The sequence below is a fragment of the Hyperolius riggenbachi genome, chromosome 2, assembly GCF_040937935.1.
Source record: "Hyperolius riggenbachi isolate aHypRig1 chromosome 2, aHypRig1.pri, whole genome shotgun sequence".
NCBI lineage: Eukaryota > Metazoa > Chordata > Amphibia > Anura > Hyperoliidae > Hyperolius > Hyperolius riggenbachi.
In genome coordinates, this window is record NC_090647.1 from 252,533,311 (window position 1) to 252,559,416 (window position 26,106).

At 41.5% G+C, this 26,106-nt stretch overlaps 1 protein-coding gene across 2 annotated transcripts in view; it reads left to right on the forward strand.

The window, feature by feature from the left end:
- The window catches only part of P2RX1 (purinergic receptor P2X 1), a 95,177-nt gene that overhangs the window by 53,053 nt on the left and 16,018 nt on the right, over window positions 1-26,106 (forward strand). Inside the window, exons 3-8 of one of the 2 annotated variants that reach the window (XM_068268508.1) lie at window positions 198-269; window positions 10,408-10,474; window positions 12,740-12,772; window positions 17,255-17,351; window positions 20,784-20,864; window positions 24,818-24,959. In XM_068268508.1, the coding sequence (XP_068124609.1) occupies window positions 198-269; window positions 10,408-10,474; window positions 12,740-12,772; window positions 17,255-17,351; window positions 20,784-20,864; window positions 24,818-24,959 (492 nt within the window). The remainder of the gene's footprint in view (window positions 1-197; window positions 270-10,407; window positions 10,475-12,739; window positions 12,773-17,254; window positions 17,352-20,783; window positions 20,865-24,817; window positions 24,960-26,106) is intronic. The other variant, XM_068268510.1, reaches the window with a different exon arrangement.

Consider the following 26,106-nt stretch of genomic DNA (forward strand, 5'->3'; position numbering starts at 1 on the left):
GAGGTCAGCTTTAATTAGCTTTATTACTCAAAACTTCCATAGTTAGACCAAGTGAAAATACTTTTCCATCAGGGCCGGTAAATCAAGTGCTGAGGTCAGGCTGGAGTTCAGTGTACATTCCATCTAAATTACTAATGCCTTATAGCTACAGAGCTTCCTACTTTCTGCTGTGTAAGTGTTTTTTTTTTGTTCCACAGGGAGACAGCTCTTTTGTTGTGATGACTAATTTCATAATTACTCCAGAACAAGAAATGAAAACATGTAATGAGGTATGTATCTGTATGTATTATAATATGGATGTTCACCAAAATATCACCAGAATGATTATTGTGAGGCCAGTTGGCATAACTAGTAATGGTATGCTATTCACAGCACAAAACATGGTTAAGGGCTGATTCACACTACAAGAGCTTTTTAATCACTAGAGACTTGAAAAGCTCTAGCTAGTGCAATGCTGTGGGGGATTTTTACAAAATCACATCGCTCCAGTGAGAACACACACAAGATAACACTAGCAAGAGCTTTTAAAATCACAAAGCTTGTAATGTGAACGAGCCCTAATTCTCAAAATAAAATGGTTGATTCACAAAACATATCTCCGGAATTAACTTGCCTTACTTATTAAATCAAAATGTATCCTGTCTTAGCTTATAATTTATCTCTCCCTATACTGTATGTCTTAAAGGACCACTATCACAAAAATCGTAAAATTTAAAATGCATTTAAACACATAAAAATAATAAGCACAGGGTGGGCCATTTATTTGGATGCACCTTAATAAAATGGGAATGGTTGGTGATCTTAACAGCCTGTTTTTCTTGTGAAATTCCCAATAAGTTTGATGTGTCACATGACCCTCTTCCTATTGAAAAAACAAAAGTGCATTAACCACTTGAGGACCTAGGGCTTTCTACCCCTTAAGGACCGGCCACTTTTTTTCCATTCAGACCACTGCAGCTTTCACGGTTTATTGCTCGCTCATACAACCTACCACCTAAATGAATTTTGGCTCCTTTTCTTGTCACTAATAAAGCTTTCTTTTGGTGCTATTTGATTGCTCCTGCGATTTTTACTTTTTATTATATTCAGCAAAAAAGACATGAATTTTGGCAAAAAAATGATTTTTTTAACTTTCTGTGCTGACAGTTTTCAAATAAAGTAAAATTTCTGTATACATGCAGCGCGAAAAATGTGGACAAACATGTTTTTGATTAAAAAAACCCCATTCAGTGTATATTTATTGGTTTGGGTAAAAGTTATAGCGTTTACAAACTATGGTGCAAAAAGTGAATTTTCCCATTTTCAAGCATCTCTGACTTTTCTGACCCCCTGTCATGTTTCATGAGGGGCTAGAATTCCAGGATAGTATAAATACCCCCCAAATGACCCCATTTTGGAAAGAAGACATCCCAAAGTATTCACTGAGAGGCATAGTGAGTTCATAGAAGATATTATTTTTTGTCACAAGTAAGCGGAAAATGACACTTTGTGAGAAAAAAAAAAAAAAAAGTTTCCATTTCTTCTAACTTGCGACAACAAAAAATGAAATCTGCCACGGACTCACCATGCCCCTCTCTGAATACCTTGAAGGGTCTACTTTCCAAAATGGGATCATTTGTGGGGTGTGTTTACTGTCCTGACATTTTGGGGGGTGCTAAATTGTAAGCACCCCTGTAAAGCCTAAAGGTGCTCATTGGACTTTGGACCCCTTAGCGCAGTTAGGCTGCAAAAAAGTGCCACACATGTGGTATTGCCGTACTCAGGAGAAGTAGTATAATGTGTTTTGGGGTGTATTTTTACACATACCCATGCTGGGTGGGAGAAATATCTCTGTAAATGACAATTTGTTAATTTTTTTTACACACAATTGTCCATTTACAGAGATATTTCTCCCACTCAGCATGGGTATGTGTAAAAATACACCACAAAACACATTATACTACTTCTCCTGAGTACGGCGATACCACATGTGTGGCACTTTTTTGCACCCTAACTGCGCTAAAGGGCCCAAAGTCCAATGAGTACCTTTAGGATTTCACAGGTCATTTTGAGAAATTTCGTTTCAAGACTACTCCTCACGGTTTAGGGCCCCTAAAATGCCAGGGCAGTATAGGAACCCCACAAATGACCCCATTCTAGAAAGAAGACACCCAAAGGTATTCCGTACGGAGTATGGTGAGTTCATAGAAGATTTTATTTTTTGTCACAAGTTAGCGGAAAATGACACTTTGTGAAAAAACACAATTAAAATCAATTTCCGCTAACTTTTGACAAAAAATAAAATCTTCTATGAACTCACCATACTCCTAACGGAATACCTTGGGGTGTCTTTTTTCTAAAATGGGGTAATTTGTGGGGTTCCTATACTGCCCTGGCATTTTAGGGGCCCTAAACCGTGAGGAGTAGTCTTGAAACGAAATTTCTCAAAATGACCTGTGAAATCCTAAAGGTACTCATTGGACTTTGGGCCTTTTAGCGCAGTTAGGGTGCAAAAAAGTGCCACACATGTGGTATCGCCATACTCGGGAGAAGTAGTACAATGTGTTTTGGGGTGTATTTTTACACATACCCATGCTGGGTGGGAGAAATACCTCTGTAAATGGACAATTGTGTGTAAAAAAATCAAAAGATTGTCATTTACAGAGGTATTTCTCCCACCCAGCATGGGTATGTGTAAAAATACACCCCAAAACACATTGTACTACTTCTCCCGAGTACGGCGATACCACATGTGTGGCACTTTTTTGCACCCTAACTGCACTAAGGGGCCCAAAGTCCAATGAGTACCTTTAGGATTTCACAGGTCATTTTTGTTTCAAGACTACTCCTCACGGTTTAGGGCCCCTAAAATGCCAGGGCAGTATAGGAACCCCACTAATGACCCCATTTTAGAAAGAAGACACCCCAAGGTATTCCGTTAGGAGTATGGTGAGTTCATAGAAGTTTTTATTTTTTTGTCACAAGTTAGCGGAAATTGATTTTAATAGTTTTTTTTCACAAAGTGTCATTTTCCGCTAACTTGTGACAAAAAATAAAATCTTCTATGAACTCACCATACTCCGTACGGAATACCTTTGGGTGTCTTCTTTCTAGAATGGGGTCATTTGTGGGGTTCCTATACTGCCCTGGCATTTTAGGGGCCCTAAACCGTGAGGAGTAGTCTTGAAACCAAATGTCGCAAAATGACCTGTGAAATCCTAAAGGTACTCATTGGACTTTGGGCCCCTTAGCGTACTTAGGGTGTAAAAAAGTGCCACACATGTGGTACCGCTGTACTCAGGAGAAGTAGTATAATGCGTTTTGGGGTGTATTTTTACACATACCCATGCTAAGTGGGAGAAATATCTCTGTAAATGACAATTTTTTGATTTTTTTACACACAATTGTCCATTTACATAGAAATTTCTCCCACCCAGCATGGGTATGTGTAAAAATACACCCCAAAACACATTATACTACTTTTCCTGAGTACGGCGGTACCACATGTGTGACACTTTTTTGCAGCCTAGGTGCGCTAAGGGGCCCAACGTCCTATTCACAGGTCATTTTGAAGCATTTGTTTTCTAGACTACTCCTCGCGGTTTAGGGCCCCTAAAATGCCAGGGCAGTATAGGAACCCCACAAGTGACCCCATTTTAGAAAGAAGACACCCCAAGGTATTCCGTTAGGTGTATGGCGAGTTCATAGAAGATTTTATTTTTTGTCACAAGTTAGTGAAAAATGACACTTTGTGAAAAAAAAACAATAAAAATTAATTTCCGCTAACTTTTGACAAAAAATAAAATCTTCTATGAACTCGTCATACACCTAACATAATACCTTGGGGTGTCTTTTTTTTCTAAAATGGGGTCACTTGTGGGGTTCCTATACCGCCCTGGCATTTTACAGGCCCAGAACCGTGAGTAGTCTGGAAACCAAATGTCTCAAAATGACTGTTCAGGGGTATAAGCATCTGCAAATTTTGATGACAGGTGGTCTATGAGGGGGCGAATTTTGTGGAACCGGTCATAAGCAGGGTGGCCTTTTAGATGACAGTTTGTATTGGGCCTGATCTGATGGATAGGAGTGCTAGGGGGGTGACAGGAGGTGATTGATGGGTGTCTCAGGGGGTGGTTAGAGGGGAAAATAGATGCAATCCATGCACTGGGGAGGTGATCGGAAGGGGGTCTGAGGGTTTGGCCGAGTGATCAGGAGCCCACACGGGGCAAATTGGGGCCTGATCTGATGGGTAGGTGTGCTAGGGGGTGACAGGAGGTGATTGATGGGTGTCTCAAGGTGTGATTAGAGGGGGGAATAGATGCAAGCAATGCACTGGCGAGGTGATCAGGGCTGGGGTCTGAGGGCATTCTGAGGGTGTGGGCGGGTGATTGAGTGCCCTAGGGGCAGATAGGGGTCTAATCTGATAGGTAGCAGTGACAGGGGGTGATTGATGGGTAATTAGTGGGTGTTTAGGGTAGAGAATAGATGGAAACACTGCGCTTGGGTGGTGATCTGATGTCGGATCTGCGGGCGATCTATTGGTGTGGGTGGGTGATCAGTTTGCCCGCAAGGGGCAGGTTAGGGGCTGATTGATGGGTGGCAGTGACAGCGGGTGATTGATGGGTGGCAGTGACAGGGGGTGATTGATGGGTGGCAGTGACAGGGGGTGATTGATAGGTGATTGACAGGTAATCAGTGGGTTATTACAGGGGAGAACAGATGTAAATATTGCACTGGCGAATTGATAAGGGGGGTCTGAGGGCAATCTGAGCGTGTAGGCGGGCGATTGGGTGCCCGCAAGGGGCAGATAGGGGTCTAATCTGATAGGTAGCAGTGACAGGGGGTGATTGATGGGTAATTAGTGGGTGTTTAGGGTAGAGAATAGATGGAAACACTGCGCTTGGGTGGTGATCTGATGTCGGATCTGCGGGCGATCTATTGGTGTGGGTGGGTGATCAGTTTGCCCGCAAGGGGCAGGTTAGGGGCTGATTGATGGGTGGCAGTGACAGCGGGTGATTGATGGGTGGCAGTGACAGGGGGTGATTGATGGGTGGCAGTGACAGGGGGTGATTGATGGGTGATTGATAGGTGATTGACAGGTAATCAGTGGGTTATTACAGGGGAGAACAGATGTAAATATTGCACTGGCGAATTGATAAGGGGGGTCTGAGGGCAATCTGAGCGTGTAGGCGGGCGATTGGGTGCCCGCAAGGGGCAGATTAGGGTCTGATCTGATAGGTAACAGTGACAGGTGGTGATAGGGAGTGATTGATGGGTGATTGATGGGTAATTAGTGGGTGTTTAGAGGAGAGAATAAATGGAAACACTGCGCTTGGGTGGTGATCTGATGTCGGATCTGCGGGCGATCTATTGGTGTGGGTGGGTGATCAGATTGCCCGCAAGGGGCAGGTTAGGGGCTGATTGATGGGTGGCAGTGACAGGGGTTGACAGGGGGTGATTGATGGGTGATAGGTGATTGGCAGGTGATTGACAGGTGATCAGTGGGTTATTACAGGGAAGGACAGATGTAATTAATGCACTGGCGAATTGATAAGGGGGGGGGGGGGTCTGAGGGCAATCTGAGCGTGTGGGCGGGTGATTGGGTGCCCGCAAGGGGCAGATTAGGGTCTGATCTGATAGGTAACAGTGACAGGTGGTGATAGGGGGTGATTGATGGGTAATTAGTGGGTGTTTAGAGAAGATAACAGATGTAAACGATACATTTGGGAGGTAATCTGACGGCGGGTTTGCGGGCGATCTAATGGTGTGGGTGGGTGATCAGATTGCCCGCAAGGGGCAGGTTAGGGGCTGATTGATGGGTGGCAGTGACAGGGGGTGACAGGGGGTGATTGATGGGTGATTGATGGGTGATAGGTGATTGGCAGGTGATTGACAGGTGATCAGTGGGTTATTACAGGGAAGAACAGATGTAATTAATGCACTGGTGAATTGATAAGGGGGGGTCAGAGGGCAATCTGAGCGTGTGGGCGGGTGATTGGGTGCCCGCAAGGGGCAGATTAGGGTCTGATCTGATAGGTAAAAGTGACAGGTGGTGATAGGGGGTGATTGATGGGTGATTGATGGGTAATTAGTGGGTGTTTAGAGGAGAGAATAGATGTAAACAATGGATTTGGGAGGTGATCTGATGTCGGATCTGTGGGCGATCTATTGGTGTGGGGGGGTGATCAGATTGCCCGCAAGGGGCAGGTTAGGGGCTGATTGATGGGTGGCAGTGACAGGGGGTGATTGACGGGTGATTGATGGGTGATTGACGGGTGATTGACAGGTGATTGACAGGTGATTGACAGGTGATCAGGGGGATAGATGCATACAGTAAACAGGGGGAGGTGGTCTGGGGGGGGGGTCTGGGGAGAATCTGAGGGGTGGGGGGTGATCAGGAGGGGGCGCGGAGCAGGGGGGGGGATAAAAAAAAATAGCATTGACAGATAGTGACAGGGAGTGATTGATGGGTGATTAGGGGGGTGATTGGGTGCAAACAGGGGTCTGGGGGGTGGGCAGGGGGGGGGTCTGATGGGTGCTGTGGGCGATCTGGGGCAGGGGGGGGAGAAATCAGTGTGCTTGGGTGCAGACTAGGGTGGCTGCAGCCTGCCCTGGTGGTCCCTCGGACACTGGGACCACCAGGGCAGGAGGCAGCCTGTATAATACACTTTGTAAACATTACAAAGTGTATTATACACTTTGTATGCGGCGATCGCGGGGTTAACATCCCGCCGGCGCTTCCGTATAGCCGGCGGGATGTTGCGGCGAGCGAGCGGTGACAGGCGCCGGCGGAGGATCGCGTCACGGATGACGCGATCGCTCCGCCCATGCCCTTAAATAGACCGCCGCCTCTGTGGGTGAGGCCGTCCTGAAGGGCTCCACTTCCCCGCCGCCCCTGTGTAGTGGGCGGTCGGGAAGTGGTTAACAATGCCCGACTTCAAAATGGCCACCATGATCACCACCCATCTTGAAAAGTTTCCCCCCTCACATATGAACTTCCTGTTTGTGGCACATTAGTATATCACCAACCATTACCATTTTATTAAGGTGTATCCATATAAATGGCCCACCCTGTACATTACTTCCAGAGTAAAATGAGCCATAAATTACTTTTCTCATATGTTGCTGTCACTTCCAGCAGGTAGTAGAAATCTGACATTACTAACAGGTTTTGGACTAGCCCATCTCCTCATTGGGGATTCTCATGGTTTTGTTTAGTTTCAAAAGCACTTAGCGAAAGGCAGTTGGCCCGTCCAACTGCCAAAAAAGTGTGCAGCGAGCACGGAGGCTGGCCAGCATTTTTTAATTATATACATCTTTTTCAAGGAGTGTCTTTATAAAGAATAAAAGCCATGCGGAGAATCCCCTATGGAGAGATGGACTAGCTGAAAACCTGTCAGTAATGTCAGATTTCTACTACCTACTGTAAGTGACAGCAACATAGGAGAAAAGTAATGTGTGGCTCATTTTACTCTGGAAGAAATGTACTTCTTATTTGTTTATTTTTACATGTATTTTAAATTTACGATTTGCGCGATAGTGGTCTTTAATTGACTTCACTCATATTATATCTATTCTTGGAGTTCATTTACCAAACTTGTCTCAAGATTAATCACATATTACTTATTAACTCACAACTTATCTCTCCTTGGCTTTGATTCACCAAACTGGGGTAAGATCACCATGCTCAGGCAGCACATGACAATTTTACCATTACTAATATTATGGGAGCACCACCCAATAAAACGTTAGCACCACGCGTGTTACCAGGGTGAAGTCTGCATTCCCAGGTTATAGCACAATATCCCGGTAATGGGTATGGAATTATTAGGTTAACAGGCAGTGCTCCCCTTGTGTCAGTACTTGTAAAATTGCCGCTGGCTGCCTGAGCATGGCGATCTTACCACCGTTTGGTGAATCAGGGCACTTGTCTTTTTTAACTCTTAATTGAGCTCTCCTTATCATCTTAATACAAAAACATTTATATTATAAGGTGCTTTTCTATAGGACTCACATCCGAGATCGATACATAGTTGCAGAGTGGACTGTGTTACAGAAGAAAGAGTGAAGTGTTCATAAATGCCAGACTAAACAGGTGGCTTTTCAATTCGGACTTGAAAGCCTCAAGGGGTAGAGCAGTCTTGATTGGGTGTGGCAAAAAATTACAAAGGGTAGGAGCAGCATAAGACAAGTCTCCAAAGGTTTTTAGGTAAACTTTGTGGGTGACTAATTTATTAGAGTCTGTTTATCTGAGGTGGTGAAAGGTGTGAAGCAATTACAACAATTCTTTTGGTTATCCAGAGCCTTGTGTAGAATTTTGAATGTTAGTAGGTTAATTTTAAAGAGGTTTCTCCTTTTTATGGGTAGCCAGCGGAGTGAGCAAAGGATCAGTGTTATATGGCAATGGTTTGTTAAAAACATCTTGCTGCGGCCTTCAGTACTAACTGCAGCCAGAGCAGAATTATTAAGAAGGTGTGTATATAGAGCATTGCAATAGCTGTGATGTGAGGAAGGCATTAACTAGGATTGGAAGATCTGCTGGAGGTATGAGGCGCTTAATTTTTTCAATGTTCCTTAGGTGAAAAAAAAGAAACATTTCACAACTGAGATTTTTAGTAGTACAGGGTTGGAGAGGAAAGGCCCCAAGGATGCCCCCTTGTTTTCTGCTAGCCAAGAAGCTGAACTACTGGAGAACTAAGCCAGCAATGTCACAGTACTCTTGAAGCCTATTAACCAGTTTAGTTTTTTGGATGTAGCTCCTACGTCCAAAAATGCATGCTGGACGTTGGAGCTTTGTCCATGAAAAAACCCATTGCACCGATTAGCCTGGAGATCAATGAGTGGGCGTTCCTATTCATTGATATAAGTCCCTGTGTCAATGAATGCCGGCATCAATGCCATCATTGCGATGTCAGAAGTAACACATCCACACATTACTTCCTTTTTAGCAACAGAAATTAATGCACGATGTCATCTTGTGGCCAAATAGTAAAATTACACTTACTGTATATACTCGAGTATAAGCCGACCTCCCAACTTTTACATAAAAAAAAAAACCTGGGAAAAAGTATTGACCCGAGTATAAGCCGACGGTACCATATTACAGACCACCATTTCACACAGCTCCAATCCTAGCAAAATAATCTACAACATCTACAACATCTGTTAGCAGCGCTTAAAACACGACAGAGATGTTAACAACCTGGGCACCTCATGCATGAGTAACCATATTTTAGATGAGTGCTCCCTAAGCATCTAGAAGTGTGTGTGGGAATCAGAAAGCTGTGACATAAGCTCACCAGCAGCATCAGCTCATCAGCAGCATCTGGGGTTGGCAATTGACAATAGTGTGTGACAAGGTGGACATAAAAATATTGGAGGTAGTTATAAGCAGTTTAGGGATTGTGTTGGGGTGGCTTTTATGTGGTCTTCCACACTTCCCAGTATACTGCTCATGCATTCTGTGACATAATTTCCTTATTTTACATCCTGAACATCCTACTTAAAGTAGAAGGGACTATTATAGCACCATGAAATTGATCCAGGCATTACTGCGAGAAGCAAAATAGAAATATATCACTACAGCTACACCCACACATTCCTGTCTATTGCATACCTGGCATGTACTCCCAGGATTCGGTGCATAAGGGGTTACTTTGCATAGCTATAGCATTAAGAGGATAACAAACCAAACAGTTCAGCTGCCTGCCACCCCTTATTAGCTAAACAAATACTGCTACAAAAACACATATAAAGTTTTGTACAAATGTACAACTGCTGTATGTGCTTTCAGTCATTGAGAATTCCTTAAAGGGACACTTAAGTCAAACAAAAAAAATGAGTTTTACTTACCTAGGGCTTCCAATAGCCCTCTGCAGCTGTCCGGTGCCCTCACCGTCTCCCTCCGATCCTCCTGGCCCCACCGGCAGCCACTTCCTGTTTCGGTGACAGGAGCTGACAGGCTGGGGACGCGAGTGATTCTTCGCGTTCCCAGACACATTAGCACCCTCTATGCTGCTATATGGATTATGATATATGCTATAGCAGCATAGATGGCACTATTGTGGCCAGGAACGCGAAGAATCACTCGTGTCTCCAGCCTGTCAGCTCCTGTCACCGAAACAGGAAGTGGCTGCCGGCGGGGCCAGGAGGATCGGAGGGAGACAGCGAGGGCACCGGACAGCTGCAGGGGGCTATTGGAAGCCCGAGGTGAGTAAAACTCATTTTTTTTTTTACTTAAGTGTCCCTTTAAAGCCTCATCTTTTTTTTAACAGAGTAAAATACTGGTGTGGAGGGAGGGAGAGAAATGCTATAAAGATAGTTCCATATTAGGACTTTAAGAAACTGGTATGGAGAATGTCATATTTAAAACAGGATACAGAGAATTGGTTACTTACGGTGCTGCTGTAATTCTTGTAATTTTTACAGCTTCCTGATGTTGCACCATGCATAACCAATGAGAACTGCAGTGCCCTTTCCTTTCGCCAAAGTCAAGGTATGCTTTTAATACTGAGTATGCAATAGTTGTTTACAAATGAAACCAAAATTATTCACTACATCCACATAATACACTGTTAACATCATAGCCAGTGATAGAAGTGACAAACATTACTTTTTAACATACATCTGTCATACATCTGTCATAAGGGCAATTCAATATAGTATATGATGAAAAAACATCCTATTGAAGCAATATACATATTTCAACTTTGCCCGTGCCTCTAGCCTACTTCCTAAGCTTTCATGTATGTTTTTTAAAGGGAAGGACAGCTTAAATGGGAAGCTGATGAGCTCAACACATTTTACTTTCACTTTTCACTATACAATTTTGTATCACTGGAACCAGGGGTGTAACAACAAATTATGAGGCACCCCAGAAAATCTTTGATAGGGCAGCCCTATGTTTACACCCTCTTTCCCTTTGATGACACTCACAGCCAGGGGGTTTTCTGCCCCTTGACCAACAGTGCAGCCACAATTACTCCCCCACCCATAAAAAGAGTGGCAACAACTACACCTGCACTGGAGGAGAGGAGCTTAGTATTGAAGGGCGGGAGAGTAAAAAGTTGGTCCCTGGAGGTCCAGGCTTCCCCTGTGAGAGCAAGTGCTGTTCCCCCACTTTAAGCCTATGTTTGGAAGCAGTTTTCACTGTAGGTAAGATTTGACTACATAGTTTACCACTTGGGTAGTTAGTATTGTTGAGTTTTGAAAACAGATTACTTGAGCTAGTATGTCAAAATTTTTGAAAATGCCTCCGACAGTCAGACGTCACCTTACTTGCCATTTTATTGTTATATGTAAATTCTTCTCGTCTATGTGCATGAGTTGTAGACCAGTGTTCCCCAACCCTGTCCTCAAGGCCCACCAACAGTGCATGTTTTGTGGAAATCCACAGAGGTAGATAATCAGCTCTGCTGAGACACTAATTACCTAACCTGTGCATCTTTGTGTTTTTCTGCAAAACATGTACTGTTGGTGGGCCTTGAGGACAGGGTTGGGAAACTCTGTTGTAGACTACTATTGAAAGCAGTCTGCGGAAAGAGTAATATGGAAGATAAATGTACTCCATGTTTGCAGCCTGAAAATTATGGAATTACGGTAGTAAATATTCTGGCAGAAATTCAGCTAAATGGTGCTGACCTAAATTACATGCCACTTCTCATGTTTCTGTTTTATTGTTGTTGTTGTTATTATTATAATATATATAAATGCTGAATTTGAAGGACACTATCACCTTGTATACTGAATACATATTAATATTAAAATGTGGATATAAAACAGGCAAAACTCTGTCCCAACTAATTAGCTAATGATGACTGCATTGGGTTAGATCATGCTGAAATCTACTAAAAATTGACATGCTGTGTGTGATAGGAATAGATCTCTCTCTGTTCAGATTCAAATCAGTGAGGGATCTAGCTTTTTGCTCCATTAGATGACAATCTACAATTCTATGGTCACCTTAACTCAGATAAGCTTGTTTTACAATTGAGGCAGGCACAAAAGCATCCCAGAATTCACATCATGTCAATTCACTTCAAGTTCCACTCCTGTCTGCCAAGAATGGAAAGCTGAGGTGGCAATGAGCACAGGCTCACCTAAACTGGACAACTGAACATAGGAGAAATTAGGCTTGGTCTGATGAATTGACATTTCTGAAGAGACATGCTGATGATAGAGTCAGCATCTGGCATTAAAAGCACAAATCTATGTACCAAGCTCTCCCTGTGTCAGCAGTCCAGGTTAATGATGGTGTGGAAATTTGTAGTATGAATATAGAGCAAATAAATCTGCAGAATTTACCCAGTGCATTGATTTCACAATTGACCAGAATCTCAAATAAATATTTTCAACAAATCCACACCACAAAGAACTAATTCTGTTCTCAGTGCAAAGGACTGACCCATTCAGAATAATTCTGCATATATACATCCAATATGGATTGGCCAATGATCGGCCAATTTTACTATTTCCATGTAGCATGAGGGCCAACAGATTGTGTACATAAGCTCTCATACTACATGGAGGTGGTAAAATTGGCCAGTCATTGGATTGGCCTATCAAAATTAGATGTCTGTACGCACCCTAAGTATAATGTTGTTAACAAAGTGAGTGTGCAGTGAGTGTGTAATGTTTACATTTGACCTATTAAATAAACATGTCAGCTGTCTGCATTTGTTAATTCTCAGTATAATGTTACTTAAATATATCAGTGTGGTGAATTCTGTTTTGTATGTTTTTAATTTCCCCTGTTGCAAAGGAGAGAGCGATACACCAGCACTGAGTGACTCAGGTAACCATGACATGGCAAGATATAAACTGGTGATGGGAGTAGACTTACATGGTGCTGATTGACATAAATCTTTCAAAAATAATAATAATAATTTGGAATCAGAAAATAATAATCAGAAAACAAAATTTGCAAAAACCAGGGGAATTCAGTATATTTCTTTGTGACTTTGTGACAACTATAGTTTAATCCAGTGTTTCCCAACCCTGTCCACCAACAGTGCATGTTTTTGTGGAAATCTACGAAGGTAGTTAAGCAGCACTACTAAGGCACTAATCACCCGACCTTTGAATATGTGCAGTTTCCTGCAAACCATGTAGTGTTGGTGGAACAGAGTTGGGAACACTGGTGTAATCCTTCTACATTTCCAAATAACACGGTAAAACAGACCCTTGCACAGAGTTCCTTTGAACTAGATAAGAACCATAAAACACATGTGAATATCATACCCATTGTTATAATGAGCTATTATTAGTGACCCTGTAGTGAATCCAAGCATGTGATTTCAATAGAACAGGTGTTGTTCTCTCTTATCCAGCCATATAAAAATTGTGTAGCTCAAATTAGCTACTAAAGAGTTGAGTCACAGCTGAGCTTGCTCGCTCTCACGTGGTCAACTCCTCAACCAAGTCTCATGACTTTCTGTCTGGGTGGAGAGCAGAGTGCATGGGTGATCTGAAGGGTGTGGCTAAAGAATGATCACAGGGAAGTCAGGAACATGCTTGAGTGACCAGTATTTTTTTTCTATGACTGCATAAAACACAATTAAAGAATATTTCGTATAACATTTAGGATAAGATTAAGTGTCTTTGTTTTTATAAAGTGCTGTTTTAGGACATACAGTAATAACATTCATATGCATGGATCCAGTACAGCTTACATTTGATTGCTACACCTTTTAATTTGTGCAGTCAATTGCTGTTACTCGTACTGCCTTTTTGACTGTACTTTCTTCTGGGTTTTGGATCTCTTTCCCATTGATTGGCTGTTTCTGAACTTCCTATTCTTCCTACAATTTAAACCCCTTCTGCTAACGCTAAGTCCTTCCAGGTGTTATACATTAACCACCAACATTCATTCCTTCATGATGCCTAACCCTGACCCATCAGTCCCCCCAATGTACAGTCTTTTCTTATGTCCAACCTTAACCACTACCTCTGTGAAGACAGTGTCTAATCCTAACTTATACTGACCTTCCATTGGCTTAATTTCTGGGTGTTTGTTCTGGGAAGCAATGCTTTTACTACAGTACATCAATTGAGTGCTGGCATTTGTTTATTTCTTTTTTAAACTGAACACTGGCACCCAATTGATGTTCCATAGCCAAATACCACAGCCCAGATTAAATACCTGGCGTCCAAAATGCCATTTTGCCACTCATTTCCATTAGATAGTGGCAGCCAAATAAACAAGTTTGTTATTCAGCTGATTTTTGAACTACAGGGTCACTTTAAGTGTCAGTGTGCCCAGTCCCATGAATTGTTAGTGTAAATGGTATAGTGGTTTCAAAGTGGATGTGTTGAAATGATTGCTATATTAGTAAATCTGAACTGGCATAGCATAATGTATAATTGGATCAAGCTTATCACAGCACATGAACCATTCTGTATTTCACTAAGTCACAAACTATACTGCTCTTATGATGAAGACTAAATCATTAAAATATCTGTTTTTAAATGTAAAACATATGTGGGGTTTTTATTTATATTAATCAAAATACAATTTGCTACACTAAACACTAACAGTTATAATGTAGGGGAATGCTGGTAATTATTTTTGTATTTCTTAGGTACACCACCTTACTATATCCTTAAAGAACCTGCTACACAGTACAGTGTAACTCCACCAGATGTAGTATACTCTGTCTACCACAACAGCCACAGCTGTAAAATCTCTGAGCCGTATGAAAGTTTTTACTCACATGACTTGTAGACCAGGTCTGGCCATTGCTCTAAGCGACAGGTGTCAAACACAAGGCCCACTGGCCGAATTAGGCTCTCCTTGTCATTTTATGTAGCCCTTGAGAGTTCCCAATGTCCATCATTGTAGACAGCAAAAGAAAGACAGTGCACTGCCTTCCTGTGAGGAGGAGCTAAGCTCACAGGACCTCCCCAACAAGATTAGCATGGGCCCCCCTCCTCGGTGCCAAACCCGTCCCAACCTCTCCCACCTCCCACCCCCCATTTACCTGGTAAGACACATTCACCTTCCCCCCCACATACCAGAGTAGCGCAGCAGAATATTTGTGTAATATTTACCTGCTCCAATGATGCACAATATCTCATCTGTTCTTCTTGGCAGCTGCATACGCTGTGCTTCCATCCCTCTTTCTCCCAATCATGAGACATACCACAAGCCAGAGGGATGCAGCATAGAGCTTGTGGCTGTCAGGAAAATCAGAGGATACCCAAAGTAGAACTGGAGCAGGTAAATATTAAACTCCTCCTCTGCCCTACTATACATCCTGTTCCTGTGAGTATACTTGCTACTTCCTTGTGCAAAGACAAGAACTGGAAGTGATATGTAGAAAACATTGATTCGTTGTCACTATAGACCATTTATATGAGAGTGCAGCTTTTGCACAGATATTGGCAGCATGATAAGATTTGCAAGGAGAAGCATATAGTAGCTGACTGAGAACAAGAGACTGTAGAAGTGGAGTACACAGTATACCGACTGCTGTGAAGAAAAGTTTGAATTCATTGGGAGTCGGGGTGCTCATATTACCTTAGGGGAGCAAAATCAGTCATGCATATTAATTGCTTTACCGATTAAGAAGCAGTTTGGCACTGACTTAAAATATTTATGGTAAGTAACATAAGTACATTGTAATCCTTGAGTGAAAGTAAAATGTCTGTTTAACCTAGTCAGCTAATATACTGTATGTTACCTTCCTACAAGCCTTCTAATAAAGAAGAGCACCTAAAAAGACAGTTATGTTTGCCTTCATGTTGTAATATAAATAGTAGATTTTCCATGACTGTATGACTATACTATCTGTCACCGACTCTACAGCTGGCACCATCAGCTAATTAGTAATACGAATTCTGATTTTCAGAATCCAAACTCTTTAGAGATGGTCTTATAACCCATTCCATCTTTATGGCAGTGTTGCTAAATAATCCCTTTAAATATGGACACTTATACATTATGCAGGTTCTGGAGCTACTAACACATAATCAGTGCCTAAACCATGGGATGTAGCTAGCCACAAGACCTCTACAATTCATATGTGTCAGTAATTAAAGGGATAGGTTGGCAACACTGCTTTAGGGGCATGAACCACTCTTCCCCCCCCCCCCCCCCCCCGGGGTCTTCAGGCACATCTTTGTTTGAGCCATGACAAATGTCTACAGATGGATTGTATTTGTGATCAGGTTTTGCTAAATCTATGTTCTTAAAAAAAAAAAAACTATTGCATCTCCCACACACACTTCATTGAAAACACAAGCCCCTTAAAATTATATGATAATCCTAGCATTCACTTGGACCATAAGGAAGGCTTGAGCACAGAACAATCAATGCCTGGAGAAGACTTTTGAGAATATCTTGACATTTTCCAGCCACCCCCTCTGCTTCTTTTATCTTCTAATTAAAACACTTCCACTGAAGGATTCCAGGGAAAGTGTATTTAAAAACAGGCTGGGGACAGTTCTCTTTCCATTTTAAAGTGTACCTGTATCAGTAAAAAGTGCCCCAAATGGGTACTCACCTCACTAGAGGTAATCCAAAGGCTTCCCTGTCCTCTTCCACTGGCCAGTGATGCGCCCTTCACAAAATCATTGATAGCTCGGGCATGGGCAATAGCATGTACCTGATTTGGTTTGTCTTTTTCCGCCTAAGCCCAAGTGGGTCCATACTATGGCACATGCGTGAACCATCTGTGTCTGCACAGTAGCACGGACCCGATCAAGCTCGTCTTTTTTCGACAAAGTCCAAGGAGGTCTGAGTTACTGCGCAGGCACAGTGCAGCGAGCTTCGAGAGGACACAGCCCTGGTACAACAAGGTGGAGGGAGATGAGGGAAGCCTCTGGAGGATCTGGAAGCTTCCCTCTCATGAGGTAAATATCTCATGTTTTGTTTAACTCACAGGTTTACTTAAAGGGAACCTTAAGCTTAAGAAAAAAAAATCAGTTTTACTCACCTGGGGTTTCTACCAGCCTGCTTATTGCGCCTGCCCAGACCTGGCCACCCGTCTCCATCTACACGTAGAAGGCTATGGATGGCTAGGCCTGTCAGCAAACCAAAGGTAGCTGGGGCGGGGCACAGGAGGATTGGAGAGTGACTGCGAGGGCACAGGACAGCTGCAGGGGGCTGGTAGAAGCCCCAGGTGAGTAAAACAATTTTTCCCCTGGCTTAAGTGCCTCTCAAATGTAAGCTCATAAGCTCATACATGGAGCATTGCTTGTACACAGTTTTTCACTTTGTAAATTGTCCTTAACATCACTGCTTCTCCTGTATACTTATATTATATTCTTATTTCAGGAATTCTCACTGGAAACTGCACGCCTTATGACAACAAAACGAAAACGTGTGAAGTCTATGCATGGTGCCCTGTGGAAAATGACTACAATGTCCCCAAGTATGTTATTTTCTGTAAGGCAAGAGAGATCACAATAAGACAAGTTGATTCTCTGTAATGGTTCACAGCTCCTTCTATATTTCACCATCCTAAAACACAAGCCGTACCAGTCTGGCCCTGATTCTGCCAGAGGATCCAGGTGGGTCCTGGTATTAACTGGCTTCTACACAAGTCATTTATAATACTGCTCTAATATTATAAATGCAGAATTGTGAATATTTATGGTATAAACTGAATATTTTTCAAGCTATTACTATTAATATTCTAAGTATTATTTTTCCTTTTAACTTTGTTATGTTTCCTTTCAATTTGTCCTTCCATCCTGTTTTTATGGAGAGCACTGCATATCACAGACTAACACTCAGCAAGACAAGGCAGAGAGCAGAAAGACTAAGTGGATAGCACTCTCCTAATGGAGTCCCAGGAGTCTTAGTGTGACAATTTTCTCAGCTGCAATGAAAGTGACAGAACCTGGAAACTCATGGAGGGTGCATACTTCTGGGTTGCAGAACAGGGATTTAGGGAATACCATAGAGCCTCTTTACATTTTGATCTCCCCATCAAAGTCAGTGCATACAGTTCATTAATCTGACAGTAGAAAGCAGAAGTGCATATTCAGAAAAAAAAATGTAGTTTCAAAAGGTTATATTAGAAAACTTATATTAATTATGAACAGCATGCCAAGATAACGGCCCACGCAGGGGTTCAAGTAAAAAAATCATACAATAATAATAAATACAAGCGAATGATTACAACATGCAGTAGGCTTGCACCAGTTTTCTATTTAAGAGAAAGTGGGAAACGTTTGGGTGGGAAAGAAAAGGGAAGGGGGAAAGGAAGGGTGGCTCATGGGTGGAATACACAGCTGCCAAATGAGCCAGAGGAGTGGTGACAGGAAAGGAGTGGGGGAAATAAAACCAGAACAAAGCAACATACGGTAAATATAAACCAGAGAGTTAGATGATCTGTGTAGCTAGTCATTCCAAGGCTGTCTTATCGATAGAAATATCCTGCTAAGATTGAAAGACTTATGAGATCAAAGCATACTATCCTTGTTTAAACTGGTTCAACACAAATGTAAGGGGGGAGTCAAAAGGCATGTAGGACATATGAACATTTTTTTTTTTACAAAAATGGGGTTCAGGTAAACGCTGTATAACATTAATTTTTGTCTAATAATATCTTTAATTACAAAAGTGTATTGTTCCAAATGACAAATCATGAGGTGTTAAAAAAGGAAGATGCTATATAAAAAAAACCGCTGCATTTTTAGGCTAGGTTCACAATGTTCCCTGTAATAGCAGGAATGCAACTAAATGGGAAAGTCATGCTGAATGTCATCCACACGTTGCTAAGCTTACAGCCAATGAAAAGTATGCTTCCCTGTCAGTGTTAATGCACACAGTTTGCAGTAACGCACTGCATGTAGTGCATTGGGATGCCACACGCTGTTAAACTGCACCAGCCACACTGTAAACATTGCATAGGTGCTGCATTGCAGTGCGATGTTCTGTGTTACAATGCGGCCATTACATCGCAATGCACCACTGAATCTAGCCTAAAGCTGGGCATTAGATATACATCTTACCTAAGTAAAGTGGCTTCAGTCTGTTGATTATGATATTTTGTATGTATTAACAGAGAATAATTTAGTGAAACAAATTAGTGATGACCGCTTTGCTGTATTTTTGTTTTGTTTTTGTTGTTTTTCAATGAAATGCTATATTCATTGATAATTATGTAATCAAACAGCCATATATGTATTGATCTGGATAAGATGTAATCCAGCCAGCTATCTGTGTATTTATGGTGATATGTTTTTTTGATCAAGCAGTACACCTTTATGAGAAGGTGTAACAAGCAGGCACTTACATTTCACTATGGATTTAATAAAGTGATATTGGTTTATATATGCAGTATTCTTGCGCTCTATTCTGCGGTGATGCACAGCTTATGAAATTGTCAGTATTCCACTTCAACTTTTCTTTGTTAGTATCATGGCTTAATTTTGTGGGTATAAAGGTACTGTTACATCTATTTTCACATACAGTAATTACTGTTAACAACTCTATATGGTGTATGGCCAGCTTTTGGGCTGATTCATACAAACAGAGTGATGTGTAGTAGCTAAGGCTGGTTTCCTAGGGCTTCCCATGGTACATGGGGCACCACAGAATAATGCCAGCACACTTTTCTTTACAATAAAGAGAAGGATCTGCACTACCCCGATTTCCTGTGCTGGCTTACACTGGAAATGTGAGCATACTTTTCTATGCAGACTTCTTATGCATAGTTGATGAGAATGAGGGAATGAGATGGGAATGAAGGGATGAGGTATCAGTCCGTGTTAAAGTGCCCAAAGTGTATGCTATAATATCTAAGCCAATGCAGTAATTTGTAGACACCTGAATGGGCACTCCTTAGTAGGATAACAGTTGTTATCAGATGAGCGTACCAATGGTGTGGCAGGTGCAGTCAGTGTATTACGTGCTCTGGTATTTGTTTTAGGTTAGTTCAGGATTAATTGTCTTGGAATAATTAATCATCTGCAAGATTGCAAGCATATGCCCTTATATGTCCACAGACATAAGCTAGGTACACACCTTCAATTAGTGTCTCTCACAGGGGCTCAATCCCACGGGCGACAATTTGGGGCCCGGTGTTACAGATGTGTCACTAACCTCCAGGCGTCTATTTGCAATGGACAGGGCAGAAGGGATCCTGAATTGTACATGACAGAGCAGTATGAGGTGGGAGAGGTAAGGAAGAGCTCGGGTGAGGTAAACTATGTAAAGAGTGTACAAGGCTTTAGGACACCAGAATGTCCAGAAACTAGTCTACAAAGGACTTTCTGTCAACCATGTCACACACACTCACAGCTTCTTCAAGCTGCACAGACATATATTTGTAAAGCTTTGTAGCAGCAGTCTGTAGCAACTGCTATAGTTTGTGCAGCTCCAGGTTGCTGCTAGAGTGACATAGTTGGCAGTAATTACTGTGGGTAACATTAGCAGCAACTTTATCTTCCAGTCATACTATAGAAGAAGGCCATCAGGAATCAAGTTGGCTGCAATGATGTATGCTAAATGTACATTCAAGGAAGAAACTCCACCCTTGTCTTTTTTAACAGATGAGAAAATAAAAGCTTTTCAAAGATAGAGGAAATCATTGTAAATATCCACTAAGTAAAAAGAGTTCATTGTCATCCATGAAGTAAAAGAAATTCTTAAGAAAGATTTAAGCTGACAAAGCCGCTTTAACATGTTTATGGAGCATAACCAATGCTTGTCTATCTAACATTCATCTTTTATTGACCATGTTCCAAACTTTACCAACACTGCTATACTGTATATAGTTTCTTACATTACATGTAGAAATATATTCATTGGGACAACTGTATACAATGTGTTCACTGTTTCTTTTATTTTACAGGCCTCCATTATTGCTGCAAGCAGAAAATTTTACTTTATTTATTAAGAACAGCATAAATTTCCCAAGACATAAAGTTAATAGGTAAGTACTAATGAGTTCAGACATCTCAAAAGCCGAAAAAATTAAAATGATTTCCAGTGAATACAATTTATGAAGTAGTAACTCATTGGTCAACTTCACCACTTCACCCCAAAGCGGTTTTTACCCTAATGGACAAGAGCGATTTTCACCTTTCAGTGCTCATGCCTTTCATTTGCCAATAGCTTAATCACTACTAATCACAATGAAATGATCTATATCTTGTATTTTTCACCACCAATTAGGCTTTTTGGGGTTGATATTTGTTTTCACTAATTACTTTATTTGCTATGTATTTTAAAGGGAAAAACAAGGAAAAAATGAAAAAAATACACAATTTCTCAGTTTTTCATCCCCTATAGTTTTAATATAAACGCTGCTACTGTGCATAAAACCCATACATTTTATCTGTCTATTTGTCCTGGTTATCACAAGATTTTAATTATGTCCCTAGTACAAAGTATGGTGACAATATATTATTTGGAAATAAAGGTGTATTTTTTCTGTGGTGGTTTTTTTCTTCACTCTTTTCACGTGCATGCGCACAGCGGCAGCAGCAGCACTGTTTGACTTATAAAAATGCCCTGAAGCTGTTAAGAGGCTCTAGCAGGACGTTTTTATAAGTCAGCTTGTCATGAAGTGGTTAATATATACAAACTGCCTTAATTCTACGTGGCATTGATTCTACAATGTAGCATACGTAACACATTGTTTCCTATGTAGCGTACTTGTACACTACATAGGATTTGCTCAGCGGGAACATCTTGTGGCCAAATAGTACAATTACACCTACTGACTTTAGGGATTAAAAAAAATTGATATGTATGTCAAGAGGGCATATTATTATAAATGTATGGGCTAAAAATTGCGATGGATGTAAAACTGAAAAAAATGTACCTTTATTTCCAAATAAAATATTGTCACCATACATTATACTAGGGATATAATGTTAACGTTGCAATAACCGGGATGAATGGGCACATAAAATGTGTTGATTTTAATTACGGTAGAATTAAAACTACAATGGCCGAAAACTGCAAAATAATGATTTTTTTTTGTGCCAGTAAGCAGCACTATGCTGAGAGAACTTCCTTTAACCACTTCCCCTCCCCCGGGACGAGTAACTATGTCCCTGCACATTCCCTCTTCCCAATGCAGTAACTATGTCCCTTCCCGACGTGCACTTCTGTTTGCCCCCCAAGTGCTCCCACGCTCATTATCGCGGCTGATTGTTAGGTGAATGAATGGGAATGCAGGCATCCCCGTATAAATGGTAGCAGGCATCAAAGAGTTGCTGCGATCATTTGTTTACTTCTGACGGAACCCATGCACACATTACTTTCTATTTAGCGTACTATAGAGGCGTAATAGAGTACTATATAGGAAGTAATGCGCGAGGGCATCTTGTAGCCAAATAGTAAAATTACACTTACACACATTTAATTTAAAAAAAGACCCACTCTGAACCATGTGCTCCCGAATTCGAACACCAACATTAATTATTACTGCTGTTGTTGTACTAGTAGATATCTATATACATACACTTACCTAAAGGATTATTAGGAACACCATTCTAATATAGTTTTTGACCCCCTTTCGCCTTCAGAACTGCCTTAATTCTACGTGGCATTGATTCAAGAAAGTGCTGAAAGCATTCTTTACAAATGTTGGCCCATATTGATAGGATAGCATCTTGCAGTTGATGGAGATTTGTGGGATGCACATCCAGGGCACGAAGCTCCCGTTCCATCACATCCCAAAGATGCTCTATTGGGTTGAGATCTGGTGACTTTGGGGGCCATTTTAGTACAGTGAACTCATTGTCATGTTCAAAAAAACAATTTGAAATGATTTAAGCTTTTTGACATGGTGCATTATCCTGCTGGAAGTAGCCATCAGAGGATGGGTACATGGAGTCATGAAGGGATGGACATGGTCACAAACAATGCTCAGGTAGCACGTGGCATTTAAACTATGCCCAATTGGCACTAAGGGGCCTAAAGTGTGCCAAGAAAACTTCCCCCACACCATTACACCACCACCAGCCTGCACAGTGGTAACAAGGCATGATGGATCCATGTTCTTATGCTGTTTACGCCAAATTCTGACTCTATCGAGACTCATCAGACCAGGCAACATTTTTCCAGTCTTCAACTGTCCAATTTTGGTGAGCTTGTGCAAATTGTAGCCTCTTTTTCCTATTTGTAGTGGAGATGAGTGGGGTCTTCTGCTGTTGTAGACCATCCACCTCAAGGTTTTGCATGTTGTGGCTTCACAAATGCTTTGCTGCATACCTTGGTTGTAAAGAGTGGTTATTTCAGTCAACGTTGCTCTTCTATCAGCTTGAATCAGTCAGCCCATTCTCCTCTGACCTCTAGCATCAACAAGGCATTTTCGCCCACAGGACTGCCGCATACTGGATGTTTTTCCCTTTTCACACCATTCTTTGTAAACCCTAGAAATGGTTGTGTGTGAAAATCCCAGTAACTGAGCAGATTGTGAAATACTCAGACCGGCCCATCTGGCACCAACAACCATGCCACGCTCAAAATTGCTTAAATCACCTTTCTTTCCCATTCTGACATTCAGTTTGGAGTTCAGAAGATTGTCTTGACCAGGACCACACCCCTAAATGCATTGAAGCAACTGCCATGTGATTGGTTGATTAGATAACTGCATTAATGAGAAATTGAACAGGTGTTCCTAATAATCCTTTAGGTGAGTGTATAAAATTGTATGTATGTGTATGTATGTATGTGCCGCCATCACTCGAAAACGCTTTGACTGGTTTCAACAAAACTTGGTATATAGATCCCTTTCTACCTGGGAAGATATGTTCTGGGGGTCTTGTGTCCCTCCTGTACAACCTGGGCGGAACCACAAACGACCAATCAGATTTCACCTATTCACGTAAAATGGAAAAAAATGGAAAAGGCTGCCAGTCTCACAGCAATAAAGCCAGAGTCCCCAAACTTATCACAGTTGGTCACTTTGTCTCTCACTTTGTTTGAGATGAAACATTTTGGGAAAGTGGTCGGAGCATAAAGCAGACGATTAATTTTCAGCAATTTATTCTTAATGGGAAAATGTATACTGCAGCCATTCTTAGACTATAAATCGCATGTTTTTCAAACTTGGAACACAAAGTACTGGGTGACTGGGATTAATATTCTAGTGGGTGGAGCCTACAACAGCCAATCAAAATTCAACTATTGATCTTCAAGGGCAATATTTAAACTGCTGCCATTCTTACTCTGATAATGCCAGAGGCGGGTGACAGGTTCAAATTCACTAAAGGGTGTGGAGCCACAAACAGCCAATCAAATTTCTTTGCTGGATAAACTGCCTCCATTCACACATTTTTTTATGCCAGAAACCAGAAAGCTTAAAAACGTGTTCAAGGTTTAAAGAAAGTGGGCAAAGCCAAAAAAAAAATTCACTGGAAAAAAGTAAACTGCAGCCATTCTTACACTTTTAATGGCAGGGATCTTAAGCTTCACACAGTTGGTCATTGGGTGACTGGGATTAATATTCAGGAAAGTAGGTAGAGCCTACAACAGCCAATTTAAATGTACCTATTGATTTTTAAGAGTAATATTTAAATTGTTGCCATTCATGCACTGTTAATAGCATTGGCCTCAAACCTGGTACAGTCGGTCATTGGGTGACTGGGTTTCAAATTCAGAAAAGGGGGTGGAGTCACAAACTGGCAATCAGATTTTTTAATTTCTATGGGAAAATTTTAATTATTGGTGCCGAGGAATCCGAAAGCTCACAAACTTGGTCATTGGCTGTCTGCGTGTGAAGGTTAGAAAAAGATAGTGGAGCCAACAACAGGCAAATACATACCGGGGCAACGCTGGGTCTTTCACTAGTCAAAATATATACTTGTGTATCTCTACCAACTATTATGTGTACATTATTTTTGCTTGGCTTACTTTACTTTTCTTTTCCAGACAAAATTTAGTAGAATCAGTAACCAGTGATTACCTAAAGAAATGCCTTTATGACACAGAAAAGGACCCACTTTGTCCTGTTTTTCGGTTGGGATATATTGTAGAGCAAACAGGACAGAAATTCAGTGACCTAGCATACAAGGTAATGTCTGATAGTAATGTGCATACTGTAAATATATATGTTTGTTTTAGAACCATGACATGCCGTGTATTGCTCGAAATGACAGTTTTTGTATCCAAAACAAGAACAAGAACGGTGGACCACACAGAATTGCAGCTATTGTTAGAGTTATGGGCCAGAGATACCTTCTTCAGCCGATAATAATTGAATGAACAGCAAAACATGGCTGAATGATAATAAAAGATTTTCTGTCTTTAATGTCAGAAGTTTTTAAGACAAAACAATGCAGTCAGATGTGTGAGGTGTTATCTAACATCGAAAATGAGTGCTGTGCCCTGATAAGACAAACGGTATATTTTTTTTACACAAAAGTGAGTTTAACATTCATTTTTAACTGTAAAAAAAAATTAAAGATATTTTATGAAATAAAAAAACAGCTTGACTTCTCATTACATGCTTTTTAACTTCTTAAATGTCATTCCCTTAAGAAGAAAAAAGGTTTTCGTTATGTCCTTAATGGATACATGAGGCAAGAAGATAAAGAAAAGTTTAACACACCTCGGGCTTCTTCCAGCCTCTATTAGTCTATTAGTGGCCACTCCACAGTTCCGGTCTTCTCCAAGCCACCCCTACGCCCTCTGTAACATTGTGAGCCGTGGCTGGGTTGGGATCGTCTGTGCGGGTGTGACGAGCGCCTCTCGTGATTATGCTCTCATGGCTGGGTTCATGTCTTTGTGGACTGCGCAAGTCCAGAGCGCTCCCAGCTACAGGAAGGTGATCATGAGAGGCATGCAGTGCATCCGCACATGCACAGAAGATCCTGAACCAGCCATGGGTATCAATCTTACACAGGGGGTGTAGTGGCGGCCTTGAGAAGAGTCCAAAAGTCCATTTGTTTCAGTAATACAACTTAAAAGGTGAAACTAATATATGAAACAGGAACCATTTGCTAGTGTTTTTATACTCAGTTTTATGAAAACTGCGCCTGCCCTTTATATTCAGAGTTACAATTTCAGCTTGTCGAGAGTGTTCGCTACCACATTTCCATATGTACACATAGACCAAAACTGTGACAGTGCTCCTCTTCATCTAATCTGTGAAGTTAGAAAAAAAGGCTCCACATAGTGCATTACTGCTATAACAATATTGCAAAAGCATGCATCCACCC